The sequence below is a fragment of the Drosophila ananassae genome, assembly GCF_017639315.1.
Source record: "Drosophila ananassae strain 14024-0371.13 chromosome 4 unlocalized genomic scaffold, ASM1763931v2 tig00000241, whole genome shotgun sequence".
Lineage (NCBI taxonomy): Eukaryota > Metazoa > Arthropoda > Insecta > Diptera > Drosophilidae > Drosophila > Drosophila ananassae.
In genome coordinates, this window is record NW_025319047.1 from 1,322,636 (window position 1) to 1,341,982 (window position 19,347).

General features: G+C 40.1%; 2 protein-coding genes across 3 annotated transcripts; both read right to left on the reverse strand.

Annotated features, from left to right (window-relative positions):
* Positions 1-3,989: 3,989 nt before the first annotated feature.
* On the reverse strand, positions 3,990-9,700 carry LOC123258071. Its single transcript, XM_044717977.1, has one exon. It carries the CDS (start codon positions 9,455-9,457, stop codon positions 4,199-4,201), a length of 5,259 nt encoding a protein of 1,752 aa, XP_044573912.1. The 5' UTR covers positions 9,458-9,700; the 3' UTR covers positions 3,990-4,198.
* Positions 9,701-9,763: 63 nt separating this feature from the next.
* LOC123258074 (transcription termination factor Rho 1-like) lies at positions 9,764-17,142 on the reverse strand. Of its 2 annotated transcripts, XM_044717983.1 has the most exons (3): positions 16,889-17,141; positions 10,326-12,146; positions 9,764-10,265 (listed from the first exon to the last, which is right to left on the reverse strand). In XM_044717983.1, the coding sequence occupies exons 2-3, from the start codon at positions 11,479-11,481 to the stop codon at positions 10,078-10,080; spliced, it is 1,344 nt and encodes a 447-aa protein (XP_044573918.1). In that variant the 5' UTR covers positions 11,482-12,146; positions 16,889-17,141; the 3' UTR covers positions 9,764-10,077. The 2 variants fall into 2 exon arrangements, with proteins under 2 accessions (XP_044573918.1, XP_044573917.1); XM_044717982.1 differs by having other exon boundaries at positions 9,764-12,146; positions 16,889-17,142.
* Between the last annotated feature and the right edge of the window lie 2,205 nt (positions 17,143-19,347).

Below are 19,347 nucleotides of genomic sequence, written 5' to 3' on the forward strand. Positions count from 1 at the left end.
TCAGCATTTTTTCTGGCGTATCAGTGATACTAAATAGCTCCTTTGTAATTTTATTAACGCTTATATCAGTTGTTCGCGCTGATAGAACTATCGCAACTAATAACGTAAAATCATTGGTATAATTCAGCTCTATTTTTGGTGCAGGATTTGATTGTTGAAACTTTTCAAATATCAATTCTACTTTTTTTGAGTCCATGCATAGAGCTAAAAGCTTATACTACACTGGTTGCTGTGCAAATTCAATTCCTTTAGGCTTAGATAGTCCTTTAGCATTAACATCAGACATATCAGTTTTTACCTCATCAAAATTCCTCTCAGCAAATTCGCTTGCCACTTCCGCAAAACACTTTTTAACAAGAGGCATAACAATTGGCATTAACAGTTTTCGTGGATCATACCATCCTAACAGGTCAGTTTCCTTTTGTACCCTATCTCTTGGATCCTCTTCTAGTAAATCTTTTGTGTGCTTTTCAGCATATATTTCACAGCCTTTTGAGAAAACAGGAGCTAACATTTCAATTAATACTGCCAATAACAATAGTGAACCAAGTATGGTTCCACCAACAGTTAATCTATTAGCAATGAAATTTGTTGTAAGTAGATAAACAGAAAAAGCAGCTAAAGGATAGTTGATAAGAAGCTTACTACCTAGTGCGATATAGTTTATTTTACTCATGAATTCATCAGTAGAAATTTCTGAGTTGGCATATTTTTTCATATAATGACCTATTAATAAACGAGAGGCGTTACTAATAATGATATTAAGTGCTATGATCCACCATGAAAAATAGCAACCTATAGTAATTGTAGTTAACAGGCCTAAGGGTAGAACACTAAGAGTCCGAATAAATAGTAAGGCATTTTTACGCTCTATAAATTTCAATGCTAATGTCTTTTTATCTTCTTCAATTAGGCTTCTCTTTTTTCCTAGAGGAGTAACATAATTGAATAATTGTATGCTTGGCTTTGCTATATATTGATATAGCTCTTCCATTAATCCTGCACTCTTTACATTCTTCTCAAAATCATCTAAATTTGGATTTTGCAAAATCCTCTCTATTTTATCTTCAAGTTCAATGCGTTTTTCTAGGTCTTTTTCAAACGAATAGTCATTTCTTTTTAGTATAGAAATCAATCCATCAAAATCTTTACCTACAGCCTCTTCCTCACTTACTTTTAGCTTATTAAACAAATTTTTCCTATAGTGAAACTCTCTTGCTGTTAAACGCCCATCACTTTCAGCGCCAATACTGACTTTAACACAAGGATTTCCTGATTCCAAAGGTTCAATATATTTTTTTAGTTCTTGATAAGCTTTATAAATTTGATCAAATCTATTTTTATCTCCACCCTTGTCAGGATGATTTACAAGAATTAACTGCTTATGCTGTTTCTTCAAAATTGCGCTAAGCTCTTCATAATTCTTGTCTACAACTTGCTTAGCTTCTACTTCCAATACGTTGAACAGGTCAGCATTATCACAAAACTCCTGACCAGTTAACTTGAAATGTTGACCCATTACTACATCTCACATAAATAAATTATATCTCTAGTATAATCTATTTAAATGTTTTATGCAATCATAAGAATGTCAAACGATCATTAAGAGAAAAACCCCTCTTTCCCATCATACAAATACAACTTATCCATTCTTACTACGTCAAAGGTATTTTCTTCGAGTTTGATTAGTAGGTCGTTTACGTCACTATTTGTGATAGGTTTTTTTTCGCTATTCGCGATAAACCTACAGGTTATTTGGTCACTTGAAGACTTTGAACTTCCTGGCCAAATCGCAAGGCCTTTCGAATATATTGCTATAATCTGCGGATTACTTGATTCAAATAATCCTACTATTTGATCAACATTACTGGATTTGTCCCAAGCGAGAGTTATATCACTACCCACTAGCTTTTTAACTTTGTAATCTTGTTCGTAATTGTCTTGTACTTTATTTATTTTACTATCCAAATTTATTTTACTATCCGAACCACTGCCAATTGTAAGCTCAGCAGGTTTCTTTCCTAAATTATCTATAACAGCTTCTGCAAATTCTTTTGTACCAACTTTCTGTTTACTTCTTTTCTCCTTATACAAATCGGCAGTGTGTATTCCACCCTCCAAAGTCTTGAGCCATGCATCGTAGATTAATTTTGCAGTACCCACTTGACCTATGTAAATTAGCATATGCACTGCAGCATTTAAAAGACCAGAAGGATTAGCTATGTTTTTTCCTGCAATATCAGGGGCAGAACCGTGCACTGCTTCAAACATTGCGTATTCATTTCCGATGTTGCTACTTCCAGCAAGCCCCACAGATCCAGAGGTTTGTGCCACAATGTCTGATAATATGTCGCCATATAAGTTCTCGGTTACTATAACATCGAAATTCTCGGGTTCTGTTGCAACACGTGCCATTCCAATATCAACTATATAATGTTCTGCCTTTATGTCCTGGTATTCCTTTGCAATGCGATCAAACGCTGCATGGAAAGTGCCGTCAGTCATTTTCATTATGTTATCTTTAGTCAGGCAAGTTACTTTTTTTCTGTTGTGTTTTTTCGCGTATTCAAAAGCGTACCTGCATATCTTCTCTGAGCCAGACCTAGTAATAATTTTAGTGCATTGGTAAGAGTCACCAGTGAGCCTATGCTCTATTCCGGTGTAAACGTCCTCTTCATTTTCGCGTATCACTACGATATCAAACTTACCGAATTTATTTTCTATCACAGGATGATATGAAATGCATGGTCTGATATTTGCATACAACCCTAGATTTTTTCTGAGTGCAACGTTTAAGCTTTTGTGGCCTTTACCTTGCGGAGTTGTTGTCGGAGACTTAAGTAATATCTTTGTCCTTTCAATAGACTCCCAACCACTTGGAGAAATTCCGTGAGACCATTCCTTACTATAAACACGTTCCCCTATTTCAATAATATCTATTGAGATCTTCGCTTCCGCTCCGCGCAATATCGACAGCACCGCCTCCATAATCTCTGGTCCGATACCGTCGCCATACGCAACTGTGATTGGTGTTGACATAACTTCCCTAACTGTAAATGATTTAATGTTAATTCAAATAATAGAGTGACACAAGTAGCTAATATTACCCAAATTAGTATATTTACGGTTATTTAATAACATATTTTTATACTAGTTATGTCACAGTAGAACATGGGCAGAGTATGGATACTAAAGTAAGTTATGCAGGGATTCTGAGGCGAGTTTCAGCATGTGCGATCGACGGTGTTTTATGGATGATAATAGCACTTGTTTCACTCCTTTTTCTAAATTACGATGTAGATGATATATCTACCCATAGGATAATCCTTATGGCAACACTGCTTATAACATATATAGTATTTAATATATTAACAATAACGAAGTACGGTTGCACTCCAGGAAGACTACTGTGCGGCGTACGTATAAAAGATGCAAATACATTTAAAAACGTTACTCTAATGCAAGCAACAATAAGATACATTTTTAGGGAAGGCATTTGGGTTATTTATAATTTTCTGTCTTATCTTCTGCCTAGCTATGTTTCTGGATGCCTTTTTATTATACTAACTTTAGTTCTAATGTTTGCAATATTTGATCAACGCAAGCAGACTTTTTATGACAAAGTTGCAAACACGGTAGTGATAGATTATAAACCTAGTTGATATTTTTCTTTATAGGCAGTGTATGGATAAAAACGTAAACTACTCAACAATGACAAGGCGTATTCTAGCATTTATAGTTGATTGTATTTTATTTATCGCAATACCATTTGCTTTAATGGCGGTAGGTTTCTCACTTACACACGCAATACAAGGGATCATGGGTGCAATAATTGTAATCACCACGATTGTATTTTCTTTATTTTTAATGATACCATGTATATTTCATATATTCATGCTAGTAAAATTTGGCGGCACTCTAGGGCACTTGTTATTTAGCATGCGTGTAAGAGACAAAGATACACTTGAGCAGATCACTCTAATACAAGTGATGATTAACCTTATTTATTGAATTATAAGTGCTGGCTCAATCGCTTGATTTCGCCATCTGTCTCACAAAGCAAAGCAAAAACTCACACGCCGAACTTGCAATCGACGCTTCTAGTTCCTTCTTCTTCTCTACATAAACTTCTTGTGTGCCCAGTTTCCAAATCGAATTGTTAATTAAAGCAGTTTTTTAGTTTTACAGTGACCGTTCATCAACATCCCGGCCTCCCCTGAAACACTGTTTCAGAATTTGGTAATAGGGCGAGCTTGACAATTGGACGGGTGGTTTCTCCAGTTGGAGTCCTAAGTCGTACAGCGCGGACCATTCCATCCTTTCCTGGATACGTTTCGATGACTCTTCCGAGAGGCCATGCTGCTGGCGGGGTGTGAGAATCCTTAAGGAGCACGATGTCATCTTTGGCCATGTTGACCGATTTGTTCATCCACTTTGGCCGATGCTGGAGTGATGTAAGATATTCCATGTGCCATTGTTTCCAGAAGCCTTGCAGCATAGCTTGAGTCTGTTGCCAATAATCCAAACGGTTGATTGGTACATTTGATAGATCGCCTTCTGGTACTGTCGTGTAGGGACGACCAATGAGGAAGTGTGCTGGCGACAGATAGTTGACCTCAGTGTCCGAAGTTGAGAATAGTGGACGTGAGTTGACCACAGCTTCTATTTGGGCGAGAAGTGTGTGCATTTTCTCAAAGGTGAGGACATTCTTGCCAATGACTCTATGAAGATGCAGTTTGACAGAGCGCACAGCTGATTCCCATTTGCCACCCCAGTGTGGTGCATGGGGGGGAATGAAATTCCAGTTGATTCCTTCGTCTACCAGGGCCTTCAGTACGGTGTTGTTGTGTTCGTCTGACTTCAGAAGAGTTTGCATTTCGTTTAATACCCTTTTTGCCCCGACGAAGTTTCTCCCGTTGTCGCTATACATTTGCAAGCATTTCCCGCGGCGAGAGATGAATCGTCTGAGTGCCGCCAAGAATGTGTCGGTTGTAAGATCTGTAGCCAACTCCAAATGCAAGGCAGAAGTGGCTAGGCATACAAATAGGCAGATGTAACCCTTTTCCTTGCGTGGATTTCGTCCCTTGTGGACCTTGAGGGTGATTGGCCCGGCGTAGTCGCAGCCAGTGTTTGCAAACGGAAATGCCTGCCGAACCCGGACAGACGGCAGATCTGACATGAATTGGTGAGATGTGTGTTGCCGTTGTCTAAAGCATTTTAGACAGTCATGCGTGATCTTTCGAATGAGGTTGCGTGCGCCAAACACCCAGTAGCGTTGGCGTGCGATCACGAATAACGCCGATACTCCAGGATGTAAGTGAATCCGGTGCTCATGTTCCAGAATGAGTTTCGTTATGCGATGAGATTTGGGCATAATTATTGGATGCTGCACATCCGCTGGCAGTTCTGAGTTACCTAAGCGGCCACCCACTCGCAGGAGTCCATGTTTGTCGATTTGCGGTGAGAGGGTGCGCAATTTTGATTTGTTTCCCAAATCTTGCTGGTTGAGGAGTCGCTTGTAGTCAGCTTGGAATTCGTCTTGGGCATGGCGCAGGTACAGGATCCGTGCGTCATGGATCTCCTCAAGTGTCAGCGTAGCGGTGTTGGATTTTCTGCGAGTGCGTCGGATGAACTTGAGAACGTAGGCGAGAATACGAAGTAGCTTCGGCCACGAGGAGACACGGTCGATCAGTTCATCCAATAGTGAGGTTTCAGTGTTGTATGTTCTCATTGTCGTGAAAGCGGAACCTTTTACTTCAGCCTGGACTTGTTCATCTGAAATGAAACTAGAATGAGGAGTGCTAGGTGTTTTTACCCATTCAGCTTCGGTTGAGTATAGCCAGTGTGGGCCCTTCCACCATAGGTTGTGGTTTACTAAGTCAGCAGCTAGCATGCCCCTTGAAGCGCAGTCAGCAGGGTTGTCATCTGATTTGACATGTTGCCAGTGATCTCGTGGAATGATGCTGAGGATTTCGGCAGTGCGGTTTGCGACGAAAGTCTTTAGTTTGGCAGGTATGTGCGAGAGCCAAGCCAAAACAATGGTAGAGTCGCACCAGGCGTAAACAGTGACGTTGTAGTTTTTCAGTGCAGCTTTGACTGAGTTGATGAGTCGACTTAGTAGCAGTGCGCCGCACAATTCCAGGCGTGGAAGTGATTGTGTTTTGAGCGGTGCAACACGAGTCTTTGCAGCAATAAGAGTAACCTGTATGTTACCATCAGGGAGAGTGACTCTACTGTAAACGGCAGCGGCGTAGGCTTTTATAGATGCGTCCGAGAAGGCGTGCAATTCAATTGTGTCAGTAGAGTTGCCAATGTAGCGTGGAACCTCAAGTTCATTGAGCGTGTTGATATCGTTCTTGCATTTGAGATACCAATCTTCCAGGCTGAGCGGTAGCGGGCTGTCCCAGTCTAAGTTGAGAACCCAAAGTTCTTGGAACAGGATTTTGAATTGAATAACCACTGGAGCCAGCAATCCAAGTGGGTCGAAAATGCGAGACACGTCTGATAAAACTTGTCGTTTTGTAATCCTTCCCTCGCTGGGCAAAGATACCTTGTATGCCAATGTGTCCGTGTGCGGTTGCCAATGAATTCCCAAAACCTTGTTCGTAGTTTCGAGTGGACTGTATGATGTATTGTTTGTGATTGTTGTCTCAGGGTCGACAACGCGGTTGCTGTTGGAAATCCATTTTCCAAGCTCGAGTTGAGCACATGACATTAGTTGAATTAGTTCTTGTTTGTATTGTAGAAGCTTTTCCTCGGTGTCAGCTCCTGTTAAAACGTCGTCAACGTAGAAATCTTCAAGAAGAATGCGCGCAGCAGTTGGATACAAATGTTGGTAGTCTCTGGCCAGTTGCTCAAGAACCCGTACAGCCAGAAATGGTGCACACGCAGTGCCATAGGTTACAGTGCAGAGTTGGTAATGTAGAAGTGGAGCTGAAGGATGTTCTCTCCAAACGATACGTTGATAGTTGCGGTGATGCTTGTTGATCCAAATTTGCCTGAACATCTTGATGATGTCCGCAGAAAAAACGTATTTATGTAGGCGAAAGCGTACGCATACATCGAACAGGTTTCGTTGAATGCTCGGCCCAACGTTCAGGGTGTCGTTTAAAGATTGACCAGAAGAATCTTGGAATGAACCGTCAAAAACTACTCGTAGTTTCTTTCCAAGTACCGGGTGATGTGGCATGTAGAATACCCTTCCATCGTTGGTGAGAATTTCGTCAGGGTTCAATTGGCGCATGTGGCCTAGAGAAATATACTCTTGCATGAATTGTACATACCGTGAGTGCAGATCTGTGTCTCTATGTAGACGGCGCTCCACAGAAGCAAAGCGTTGGGTTGCTCCCTGCAGAGTGTCAGTGAATTGTGGATCTGCATCCTTGAATGGAAGCTCTACGGTGTATCTTCCCTTGGAGTCGCGTGAGTGCGTGGTTTGAAAATGCTCTTCAACCTTAACATTTTCAGGATCATGGTGAGTGGTGATTTGGGAGTCCTCGATTTCCCAAAACCTTTGTAAAGTAGCATGGATATCGACTGTAGACAAAAATGACGTGGTGATTGATGGATTTTGATACGCAATCGATGTGATAACCCATCCAAAGATTGTTGAAATGGCTATTATGTTGCCTTGCGCATCCAGCTTCCTGTTGCCGGTTAAAATAGCCCATACAGAATCGGTGCCTAGTAGGACGTCTATAGGCGATGCCGAGTTGAATTCAGTGTCTGCAAGCGGAATCCCATTGAAAATCTCAAGCGCAGATGCATCAATGTTTTCCCTTGCCAGCGTAGATGTGATTTTTCCTAGAATGTGAGCTTTTACTTGTAGCGAGTGATCAGAAACTCGAGACTTGATCGTGAGTGTGCTGAATCCCCTCGTGGTATCGGCCTTGATTGAAGAAATGCCGGAAATGAGAATCCGGCCAGGAGCCCGATTAAGACCCAGTGCCTTAATACAGCGTTCCGATACATATGATAACTCCGAGCCCGTGTCGAGTAGCACTCGGCAGTTTGTGTATGTGCCTTGAGAGTTGCGGATGTGTACCAATGCAGTTGGCAAAGTACATGTTCGTCCTACTTGCCCATGTGACAATAGGGTTGGCGTGAGTAGTGCCTGTGACATGTGACTCGCAGTCACCGATGTCGTGTCTGGATCGTTGCGATCGCTTGAAGACGTGGATGTGATTTGACCCTCGTTGGTCTGCATAGCATGCGTGTGTATGAGTGTGTGGTGTCTGCTGCCACACTGCTGACAGTTGTACTTTGAGCTACAGTTTGATGACCTGTGACCTGGTTTGAGACAGTTAAAGCAGAGAGATTTGTGCTTTACAAAAGAACGGCGTTGGTCGATAGACAAACCAATGAATTGAGGACACTTAGACAGTTGATGCCCATCCGCATTACAATTCACGCATTTTGTCAGCGCAGCAGTTACCATGGCTCTGCTTGTCTTCTTATTGTTACCACCCTGTCTCGGTACAGGATCGCTTTGACACAGCTCAAATTCTTCACATCGTGCGTCCAGGAACTTGAAGAACTCTTCGACTTTTGGTGAATTTGAAGCACGGCTTGCATCTACCCATTTGCGGCGTGACTCTGGATCGATTTTGTTCAGCAATAAATGGATAACCCAGCAGTCTCGGTCCATATGGCCAATTGAGTCCAATGCACGGATGACCTCATTTGCACCATCTGATATGCTACGCAATATGGATACCTCTCCATTGTTAGTCGATGGTAGCTCCATAAAGGTGTCCAACAGGTTGTGAATAATTTGCCGTGGTCGATCGTATCTCTCGTTGAGGCGTTCCCAAGCGTTGTCATATGCCGTCTCAGAAATCGGCAAATGGCGTACCAAACTTGCAGCCTCGTCCACGAGGAACGATTTTAGATAGTGGTACTTTTGTATCTTACCCAGATGTTGCTTGCTATGTACAGTGCTTATGTACAGTGCTTTGAAGGCTGGCCACTCCTTGTAAATGCCACCAAACGGTTTTATGTGTATTTTCGGTAATTCTGTCTCCCTTACTGGCGCCGCGGCGTCAGCCTGGGTTGGTGTTGAAGTTGCTCCTAGGCGTTCGAAAAACTCTTGTTGTTGCTGCACTAAGCGAGAAATAGCGTCGTTGTTAGCTATTGAATCTCCTTCTGCATGTCTTGTTGGTGTTGTCGGCTCCTGTGAGCGCTTGAGGGAAAACAAAAGCGCACGGGCTTTTATGTACTTCGCCTCATACTCGTCGTAGTCATCCGCAGGATCAACCCAGCCCTCGACGTCGTCAAGCACGCTCAGATCATCTCCGGCAAGTTCGAAATCATTCCAAACCTTGTCGAGCCTGACTAGCAGTACCTCCACGGCGTCAACGCCGATTGATGCGGAAGAGTTTTCTGCTGTGTGTAGCAGTTTGGTGAGGCTGGATTTGAGACGGCCCCTCACTCCCTTTAGCCGTTTGAGTTGTTCCATCGCAATGGTGCTTTACTTTACTAACAATAACGAATCTGGCTCTGAAGGACCAAACTTCCTATGATGATTAACCTTATTTATTGAATTATAAGTGCTGGCTCAATCGCTTGATTTCGCCATCTGTCTCACAAAGCAAAGCAAAAACTCACACGCCGAACTTGCAATCGACGCTTCTAGTTCCTTCTTCTTCTCTACATAAACTTCTTGTGTGCCCAGTTTCCAAATCGAATTGTTAATTAAAGCAGTTTTTTAGTTTTACAGTGACCGTTCATCAACAACAAGCAATAAAAAGAACCATCGCTTTTTTCATAATTTACTGTATATCGCTTTATAATCCTATTTTACTTTTAGCTATACTAATCCTAGTTTTAGTATGTGCAGTAGATGATGAACATAAACAAGCTTTTCATGACAAAATTGCAAACACGGTAGTGATAGATTATAAACCTAGTTGATATTTTTCTTTAGTTGTTACCACCAAGGGTGTTATTCCAGTGTCACGCGCTAACTTAAGGTAAATTGCCAACTTAACTATAAATATATTTTGGTAAATCCAAATTATTTTAGCTATAAGAGCGTTTTACTTTTTGCTCAGCATATCCATCATAACTGGCTTACTTTTAGTGATTCATGGAGTTAAAAAAGTCAGCATTGCTCTTTGTTAAAAGTAGTTTGTCACGTAAAAATTCCATTGCTTCAACGGGTCCCATAGGATTGAGTATCCTACGCACCACCCATATTTTATTTAGTATAGCCTTATCAACTAATAGCTCTTCCTTCCTTGTTCCGGATTTTGTAATATCAATAGCTGGAAATATACGTTTATCAGAAAGTTTTCTATCAAGTATGATCTCAGCATTTCCTGTACCTTTAAACTCTTCAAAAATAACTTCATCCATTTTTGAACCAGTCTCTATAAGAGCTGTGGCGATTATAGTTAAAGAACCCCCATTCTCAATATTACGAGCTGCTCCAAAAAAGCGTTTTGGTCTCTGCAGTGCGTTTGAATCTACACCACCAGTTAGAACTTTCCCAGACGAAGGAATAACCGCATTATAAGCACGTGCAAGTCTAGTAATATTGTCAAGTAGAATTACCACATCTTTTTTATGCTCAACCATTCTTTTAGCTTTTTCTATTACTATTTCAGCAAGCTGTACGTGACGGTAAGCAGGCTCATCGAACGTAGAACTTACTACCTCACCTTTTACAGAACGTATCATATCTGTTACTTCTTCAGGTCTTTCATCTATAAGTAACACTATTAATTCTACTTCAGGGTGATTTATAGCTATAGAGTTAGCCATTTGCTGAAGCAATACAGTTTTTCCTGTGCGAGGTGGAGCAACTACTAACGCTCTTTGCCCTTTTCCAAGAGGAGCTACTATATCTATAGCACGCATGCTTAAGCCTTTTTTATCATCACCATTATTACACTCAAGTACTATGCTTTCCTCAGGATAAAGAGGAAGCAAATTATCAAAATGGACGTACTTTCTTAATTCACTTACTTCAGTAGAGTTTATACTTTGAACCTTAGTTAAAGTAAAATATCTCTCTTTATCACCAGGTGGCCTTATTTCTCCATATGCCATATCTCCTGTACGTAAATTAAACTTCTTTATTTGCCCGTTAGAAATATAAACATCATCGGTACTTGGGGCATAATTTGCACTTGCTGAACGTAAGAAACCAAAACCATCAGGCAATATTTCCACTATTCCACTCCCTGTGGTTATGCCTCCTTCTTCACTCATTTTTTTCATTAAGCTGAATATTATTTCCTGCTTTAGCATTCTACCATTGCTTTTACCGTTAGTTGAAATTTTTCTTTCTTCAGCTAACTCTAACAATTCTTCTGCTGTTTTCTCTTTTAATTCGCTCAGATCTAATGTTTTTCTGTTTTTCTCAGTACCTTCATTGACCATCTGTTTTACTGTATCGTTATTGTAAATTTGCTCACTTTTTTCAGGTTGAGCTGTAACCTTTCCTTTTGCCAAAACATCTTCATTGATTGTTGTCATAATCCTCCAAAAATTTTAATTGATGCTTACTAACCTAAAATGTGACTATAAGATAATAAATTAGGCTGAGTTAGTTTCAGTGCGTATTAAGCTTAATTATCATTAAACCCCGTACTTTACTTACATTATACTAATAAACACTAGCAAGTCAAGTTAATTTAATGTTAACAAAGCACAAAAATTTGAGGATTTTCAATAGCTATTCTTTATATTTTTTTAACCTTTCTTGCTTCTCCTCTTCTACTTTTGCTTTTTCCACTTCTGCTTCTAAATTTTCTTGACTACATAAGCCGAGTAGTACAGGATCTTGGGGTTTTATATTTTGCATGTTATGATGAGATCCATCTCTTACCTGCTCAACTGTGTAATTTGTTGTACTAATTAATTTAGCTATAACGTTATTGTCCAAGATAGGAAATTTTTTTACTAAATAATAAATCGCATCAGGTTTATCTCTACGTCTTGCCGTAGAGGCAAAGCCAAGAATGCTACCAATCGCTTTACTCCTTTTTTTTATATTTTTTATAATCAAATTTGGTACACGATTTGGATTTTTTTTGCAATCATCGATTTCTTTTTCAGTAATTATTCCAGAAATAATAGGGTTATATTTTTCTACTTCTATTTCCTCATCAGCTATGTCTTGTACTTCTTCAAGGGCCAATCTGCAACATTGTGCTTATGGAGTCTTTTATGCTCCAAATAAATATAACCACGTTGGTTAATAACTATTAATATTTATTAAAGATAACTGCATGAATAGTGTGGATACAAAGATTTGGTGGAATGTATATGTTGTCAATATTAAGATGATTTCTTGAAGAGTGAAGCTTCTTGTAGCGAGTAGTCTTTTAGTATGCCCAAAGGGATTTTAGATACTATGGCGAAAAAGAATTTATTCGTTGCAATTTCAAATTGTGTCGGTTGACTCGCCACAGTACTCCCCCCTAGACTTCATGGTGCAAAGCGAGCAGGGAGTCTAATTGTACGCCGGGGTCTTGGAGGTGAGGTTGTTTCCGGTGACTCTCCAAGAGCCTGTAGGTCTGGTCCTTTATTTGGTGGTTCCAACGTTGAGCTTTTGTCTGTTGGCTGTTGCATTATTATGAAGGCGGGCTTGAGGCGGTCCACTGATACTTTGACTGGACGTCCAGCGACGGATATGGTGAAGTGTTTGTCGTTCCTTTCGATGACTTCAAATGGACCGTCGTATGGAGGTTGAAGTGAAGTGCGTACGGCATCATTTCGTAGGAATACATGTGAGGTGGTTTCCAATTCCTTAAATATAAATGGTTTGGAGGTGTCATGATGAGCTGTTTGTGCTGGACGGATCTCTTGCATGATTTTTTCCAATTCTTTGGCATATTCCGTTTGGGATTGTATTTTGTTTGATTGGTGGAAAAACTCTCCCGGCAACCTGAGCGTAGTTCCGTATACTAGCTGTGCGGGTGTTGCTTGAATGTCCGGTTTGTAAGCTGTGCGAAGTCCTAAAAGAATTATTGGTAGTTTCTGTGGCCAATTTGCATGGTTTTTGCACATGATGGCAGCTTTTAGTGTTCGATGCCAGCGTTCGATGATTCCGTTTGCTTGTGGATGATATGCGGTTGTACGTAGGTGATCGATTCCCAGTAGCCTTGATAATTCATTGAATAGCCTCGATTCGAATTGTCTGCCTTGATCCGTTGTGATTCGAGCCGGTATGCCAAATCTGGAGATCCAGGAGCGAATGAGGGCGGATGCTACGGTATCGGCTTGCATGTCTTCAATAGCGATGGCTTCTGGCCACCTCGTGTACCGATCTATAATGGTGAGGCAGTATCTGTACGGGCCAGATTGTGGTAGTGGTCCAATAAGATCCAGATTGATGTGCTCGAATCTTTGGTTGGGTAGTGTAAAGTTTTGAAGAGGTGAGCGAACGTGACGGGTGATTTTTGATCTTTGGCAAGGAATGCAGTGTTTTACGAACTCGGAGATTTCTTTGTGCATGGAGGGCCAAACGAATCGTTGTTTTAAAAGTTTTATAGTTGCCTTAACTCCACCGTGTGCAATGTTATGTAGCTTTTCGATGATTGTGTTTCTAAGCGGCTGTGGTATGAAAGGCCGTACGCTAGAAGTAGATATATCGCAAATTAGTGAGTGATGTGTATGAGGAATATTTACTGCTTTTAACTGAAGAGAGCTGGTGTTGGAATTGAGTAGTTTTTGGAGTTCTGGACAGCGTAATTGCGCATCGCTTATTTCATTATAATTAATGCAATTATCTCCGATGGCTTCGATGCGGGAAAGCGTATCTGCGGTTGTATTTTCGTCTCCTCTTACGTGTGTTATAGATGTGGTAAATTGTCCTATGAAATCCAATTGGCGAAGTTGTCGCGGGGATGCTTTTTCGGGTTTTTGATCGAAGGCGTATACTAAGGGTTTGTGGTCTGTACGGATGTGAAAAACCCTGCCTTCCAGCATGTGGCGGAAATGTTTTATTCCGAGGTAAATTGCTAGGAGTTCCCGATCGTATGTGCTATATTTTCGTTGTGTTTCTGAGAGCTTAATGCTGAAGAATCCCATTGGTTGGTATTCCGAGTTGATGACTTGATGTAGAACCGCTCCCACTGCTATGTTGCTCGCGTCTGTGCTTAGCGAAAGGTTTGCGTTCGGTGCAGGATGTGCCAATAGTGCAGCTTGTGCTAAAGAATTTTTGCAACTGTTGAATTTGTCGATTGTTTCTGTTGTCCAGTTGATTGGGGTGGAATCGTTTTTCTTATTGCCTGGTATAAGCTGCACTAGTGGAGCTTGATGTTGAATAGCATTGGGGATGAATCGTCTATAAAAGTTGATCATTGCGAGGAATCTTCGTAATTCTTTGGCCACCTTGGGTAAGGGGAAATTTGTAATGGCGTTTACCTTGGTTTGTAGAGGTTTAATACCCTGGTGGTTAATTTTATGTCCTAGGAACTCAATTGATTCTTTTCCGAAACTACATTTGCTGGGGTTTATCGTGAGATTGTACTCTTGCAGTTTCTCGAAAACTTGGCGCAGATGGATATGATGTTGTTGTATGTTGGCCGATGCGACTGCTATATCGTCGACGTAAACAAAGACAAAGTCTAAATCCCTGAATGCTGTATGCATATAGCGTTGAAATGTTTGAGCTGCGTTACACAGTCCAAATGTCATGTGTGTGAATTCAAACAGACCAAAAGGAGTTGTTATGGCCGTTTTAGGGATGTCTTTAGGTTCTATTGGGATTTGATTGTATGCGCGGTTGAGATCGATCTTGGAGAAAATAGTTTTTCCATAGAACACGTGTGTGCAATCTTGTATGTGTGGTAGTGGATACCGGTCCGGTATGGTTTGCGCATTGAGGGCGCGGTAGTCACCGCATGGTCTCCATTCACCAGTAGGTTTTCGTACCATGTGTAAAGGTGAAGCATATGGGCTTTTAGAAGGTCTGCATACTCCCATGTCCATTAAATATTGGAACTCGTTCTTTGCTGCTCGGAGTTTCTCTGGGGTCAGTCTTCGTGGTCGCGCGAAGGGTGGTGCTCCTTTGGTGTCGATGACGTGGGTGACGCTAGTTGTTGACGATGGACGATGTGTGATTGTGTTGAATTGTGTGATGTCTTTGAATTCCTCCAACAGTTGAGCGAATGCGTTGGATGTGTTGAATGTTTTAATAATTGATGAATTTTGATGGGTGTGGATACCACAGCATGTCAAGCGTGTTTTGGCATCAACTAACTTAGCCTCCTTGATGTTGACAAGAAGGTTGTAGTGGTGTAGAAAATCGGATCCAATGATTGGAGTATTGGTATCAGCAATAACGAAGTTCCAAGTGTAAGGACGACGTAGTCCTAGGTCCAGTGTCAAGCGGATGGTGCCGTATGTTTTTATTTCTGTGCCGTTCGCTGCAAAGAGTGTATGGCGATTGGCGTTTTGTATATTCTTGTGAATAGTACTGTATGGAATGATCGAAACGTCGGCTCCTGTATCGACTAAAAATTTTCTCCCAGATTGGGCGTCTGGTACAAAGAGTCGGTTGCAGTAAGAGATTCTGTGAACATTAATTTGGAATGCTTGATGATAAGAAGAGGCGAAATTACTTAATCCGTCAAGGCTGCCTCCTGATCCTCTGACGGTTGCATTTAGTTTTTTTGGTCGTCCTCGTTGAACGCTGTAAAGGAGCATGGTTGGCTGCAACGCTGTGCATCTCTGCCGTACTTGTTGTGGTACCAACACAGTTGTTGGGACGATCTATCGTTAGAAGGTGCATTGTTGCGGTAATAATTTTGGGGTCGCTGATTATTTCTGCCACGCGTTTGATTGTGATTAAGTAACTGTCCCAGTTTGTTGTTAATCTGCTGCAGAGCCTTGTCATTATCGTCGAGTCGTTTGGTCAGCGTTATGACGCGTTCTTCTTGATGAGACTGCTGTTGTTTGCTTTTTGAAAAAGCATATACGTGGTCAGACGCATCGTCGTTTAAGGAATCCATAACCGCATCGGCTGCTTTTGCAAGTTGTGAGAGTTTGGTCTGCGGTGAGCTTCCTATCATGCCGACAATTACCGCGCGTACGGGAGGAGGCAAACGTTTGATCCAGTAGCGTCGTACTACTGATTCGTCGCAGGTTGCCTTGGTTTGCTGCAGTTGGCAGAGTAAGTGGCTTGGGCGGCTGTCGCCGAGCTGAATTCCCGTTGCAAGTCGGTCCAAACGTACCATTTCCGAGTCCGTAAACTTTGAAAGGATCGCTTCCTTTAAGGTGGAGTAAGGGGCAGTTTCGGGTGGATTGTTCACAAGATCGTGTACTTGTTCCAGGTATTTGGGGTCTGCGTAGGCGATGACTGCAGCGAACTTTTCCTGTTCTTTTCGTGCACCAAGTCCTTGTAGTGCGAACCAACTTTCTAACTTCGTGAAGAACATTTCTATGTTTGTGATTGATTGTAAATTTGGGAACGGCATCTTTCCAAATACGGATTGGATCATGGCTGTGCTAGTGAATTGCGCAGCGTCTTGCGCGTCAGCGAAGTCTTCGTTTTCGGCCATGTTGTGAAATACTTGTGTGTATGTACTCAAGACTTTGATGTGATTTGAAATTGTTCTAGTTGTCGAGGGTCACCAATTATGGAGTCTTTTATGCTCCAAATAAATATAACCACGTTGGTTAATAACTATTAATATTTATTAAAGATAACTGCATGAATAGTGTGGATACAAAGATTTGGTGGAATGTATATGTTGTCAATATTAAGATGATTTCTTGAAGAGTGAAGCTTCTTGTAGCGAGTAGTCTTTTAGTATGCCCAAAGGGATTTTAGATACTATGGCGAAAAAGAATTTATTCGTTGCAATTTCAAATTGTGTCGGTTGACTCGCCACATGCTATTTGATTAAAAGTTAAACCAGTGTTGTCTACTAACCAAGCAACTATTTGCACTAGAAACTGTTTATTTCTATCGTTATTGCCCTTAGAAGATTCCATTGACATCAAAAAAGCATCTCCCATTTAAAGTATCCATTACTGTTATACAGAGCTAAAATATAAGCTATTAAAACTAAAAAAGCATTAATTTTGTCATTCAATAACTTTTTGTTTGTCACTTCCCACCTCTTAAGTTAATTAAATGCTCTCACCTTTAAGCATATTTCCCCTTCTTAAGGTATAGTATAACTCAGTTAAACATATGTTTCTATTTAAGAAGAGAGTTAAATTTTAAGTTAATATATTATATATATTATCTAATAAAGCAACAGGTTTACAAGTATTAAATTATCACTATTCTATAATTAACCATTAATTAACTGAGTTTAAAATGAATGTTAAAAATTTTTTCACTAAAGTAACTGTTGTCCTTTTAGCTTGCTTGTTAATCTTTGTGGGAGTTGGCAACCTTTTATCAGGTGATGATGAAAAAGAAGAGGTAGCTAGGGTTGGAAAAGAAGTTATAACGTCAGATGAGTATAAATCACTATATCAAAATTATGGAAAACAAATTTCTGGATCTGATGCGAGTAGAGAACAAGTAAAAAAGCTGAAATATGATTTACTTAACGCACTTATAGAGCAAAAACTATTGTTTAACCTAACTAGTGAACTGGGGTTGACAGTTGGAGAAGAGTCTATAAAAAACCATATTAAAAACACCAAGTACTTTCAAAATGATAAAGGCGAATTTGACAAAAACAAATTCCATGAAACGCTAAATGACCTGCATATGACAGAGAAAGAGTATATAGCAAAGCTAGAGAAAATCCTGCCTGCAATGATGTTTATGACTTCGTTATTTAAAGATAATTATCCGGTAACTTTTGGCGAGAAAATTGATGAGCAGATATACAACAGTCGCTACCAAACTAGAGTAGTTGATATTGTTAAGATAACTGAAGATGCAGTTACAAACATTCCTGAACCAGATGATCAAACCTTACTTGATTTGTACGAAAGAAATAAATCCCATTTTTATTATCCTGAGTATCGAACTGCGCAATATATTTCTCTAGAACAGAAATATTTTGAAGATCAAATCAAGATCTCAGATGAAGAAGTTGATGGCATAATAGAACAACAAGAACTTAGAGATCAAAGAGACATATTTAATATAATATTTTCTACCAAAGAAGAAGCTGAGACAGCAAGAAGAGCATTTGAGGAGGGTAAAACAAGCTTTGAACAGATAGTAGAAGAGTTTGGCAAAGCAGAACTTGAAGAAACTAGAGTAAATAATATAACTAAGGATTTTCTACCGGAAGACATGAGAGAGAAGGTGTTTGCTCTTAAAGTAGGTGAAGTAAGTGAAGTTTTAGCAAGCAGTTTTGGTTGGCACATAATAAAAGTGGAAAGTGCGCATCAAATCTCTGATGAAGACTTAGTTGATTTAAAAAAAGACATAAAGTCAGTTTTAACTAACCAAAAGTCTTTTGAAAGAGTCAATGATTTCATAAACCAAGTGAACTATAAGATATACAATGGTTCAGCAATCGAAGAAATATTGAGTGAATATAATTTACCTATACAAACTATTGGTCCAGTAGATGCGAGTGGAAAAGATCAAAGCGGTAATAACGTAGGAGATTCTAGTGATTTGATTTCTTTCATTTTTTCGCGAGAAAAGGATCAGAAAGGTTATTTTAAGGGCGTTGGGGACGCTGTTGTTAGTGTAAAAATCATCGATATCGTTCCACCTAAATCACAAAGTTTTGAAGAAGGCAGGGCATCAGCAGTAGAGCTTTGGCAGAGTGAGTTTATAAAAGAAAGAATGTTTAAAATTGGGCAAGAGTTTGCAGTTCAACTAAGAGAAAAAACAGATTGGGAAAAAATTCAAGGTGTGGAATTAGTTGAAGATCAGCAGATGCATCGCAATGAACAAAACTACCCATTTTCTTTTGTAGAAGAGATTTTCAATATGAAAACAACTGGTTCAGTGACAGACCCTATTCAATACAATAATGAAATTATAATAGGTGTTCTAAAAGAAATGCATTCATCAAATGGCAAATTAAACATGCTTGACACCGGAAAACGTGTGATGATATCGCTAAAAGAGCAATTAATTAGCTATCTGGAATCAAAGTATAAAGTCGAAGTTAATCACGCTATACTTGATGATATATAATCAAAAATCTTATAAGCTGCTTCAAACGCATCCAGTGCCCAGACACACAACTGTACGAACATTGCGATTTGAGAGCAATCTTCACTAGAAAAGATACCGTCTTGTTAGTCAACAAAAAAGTCATAAAAATTCTCCAAATTGCATAATAAAATCAAAAAATACTTCCAACTGTGTAGCAGTATACAGATTATAGTTAGTGGATATGTTGATAAGTAAATTAGTTACATATAAAACAGCAGAAATTTACTTATCAACATATCCACTAA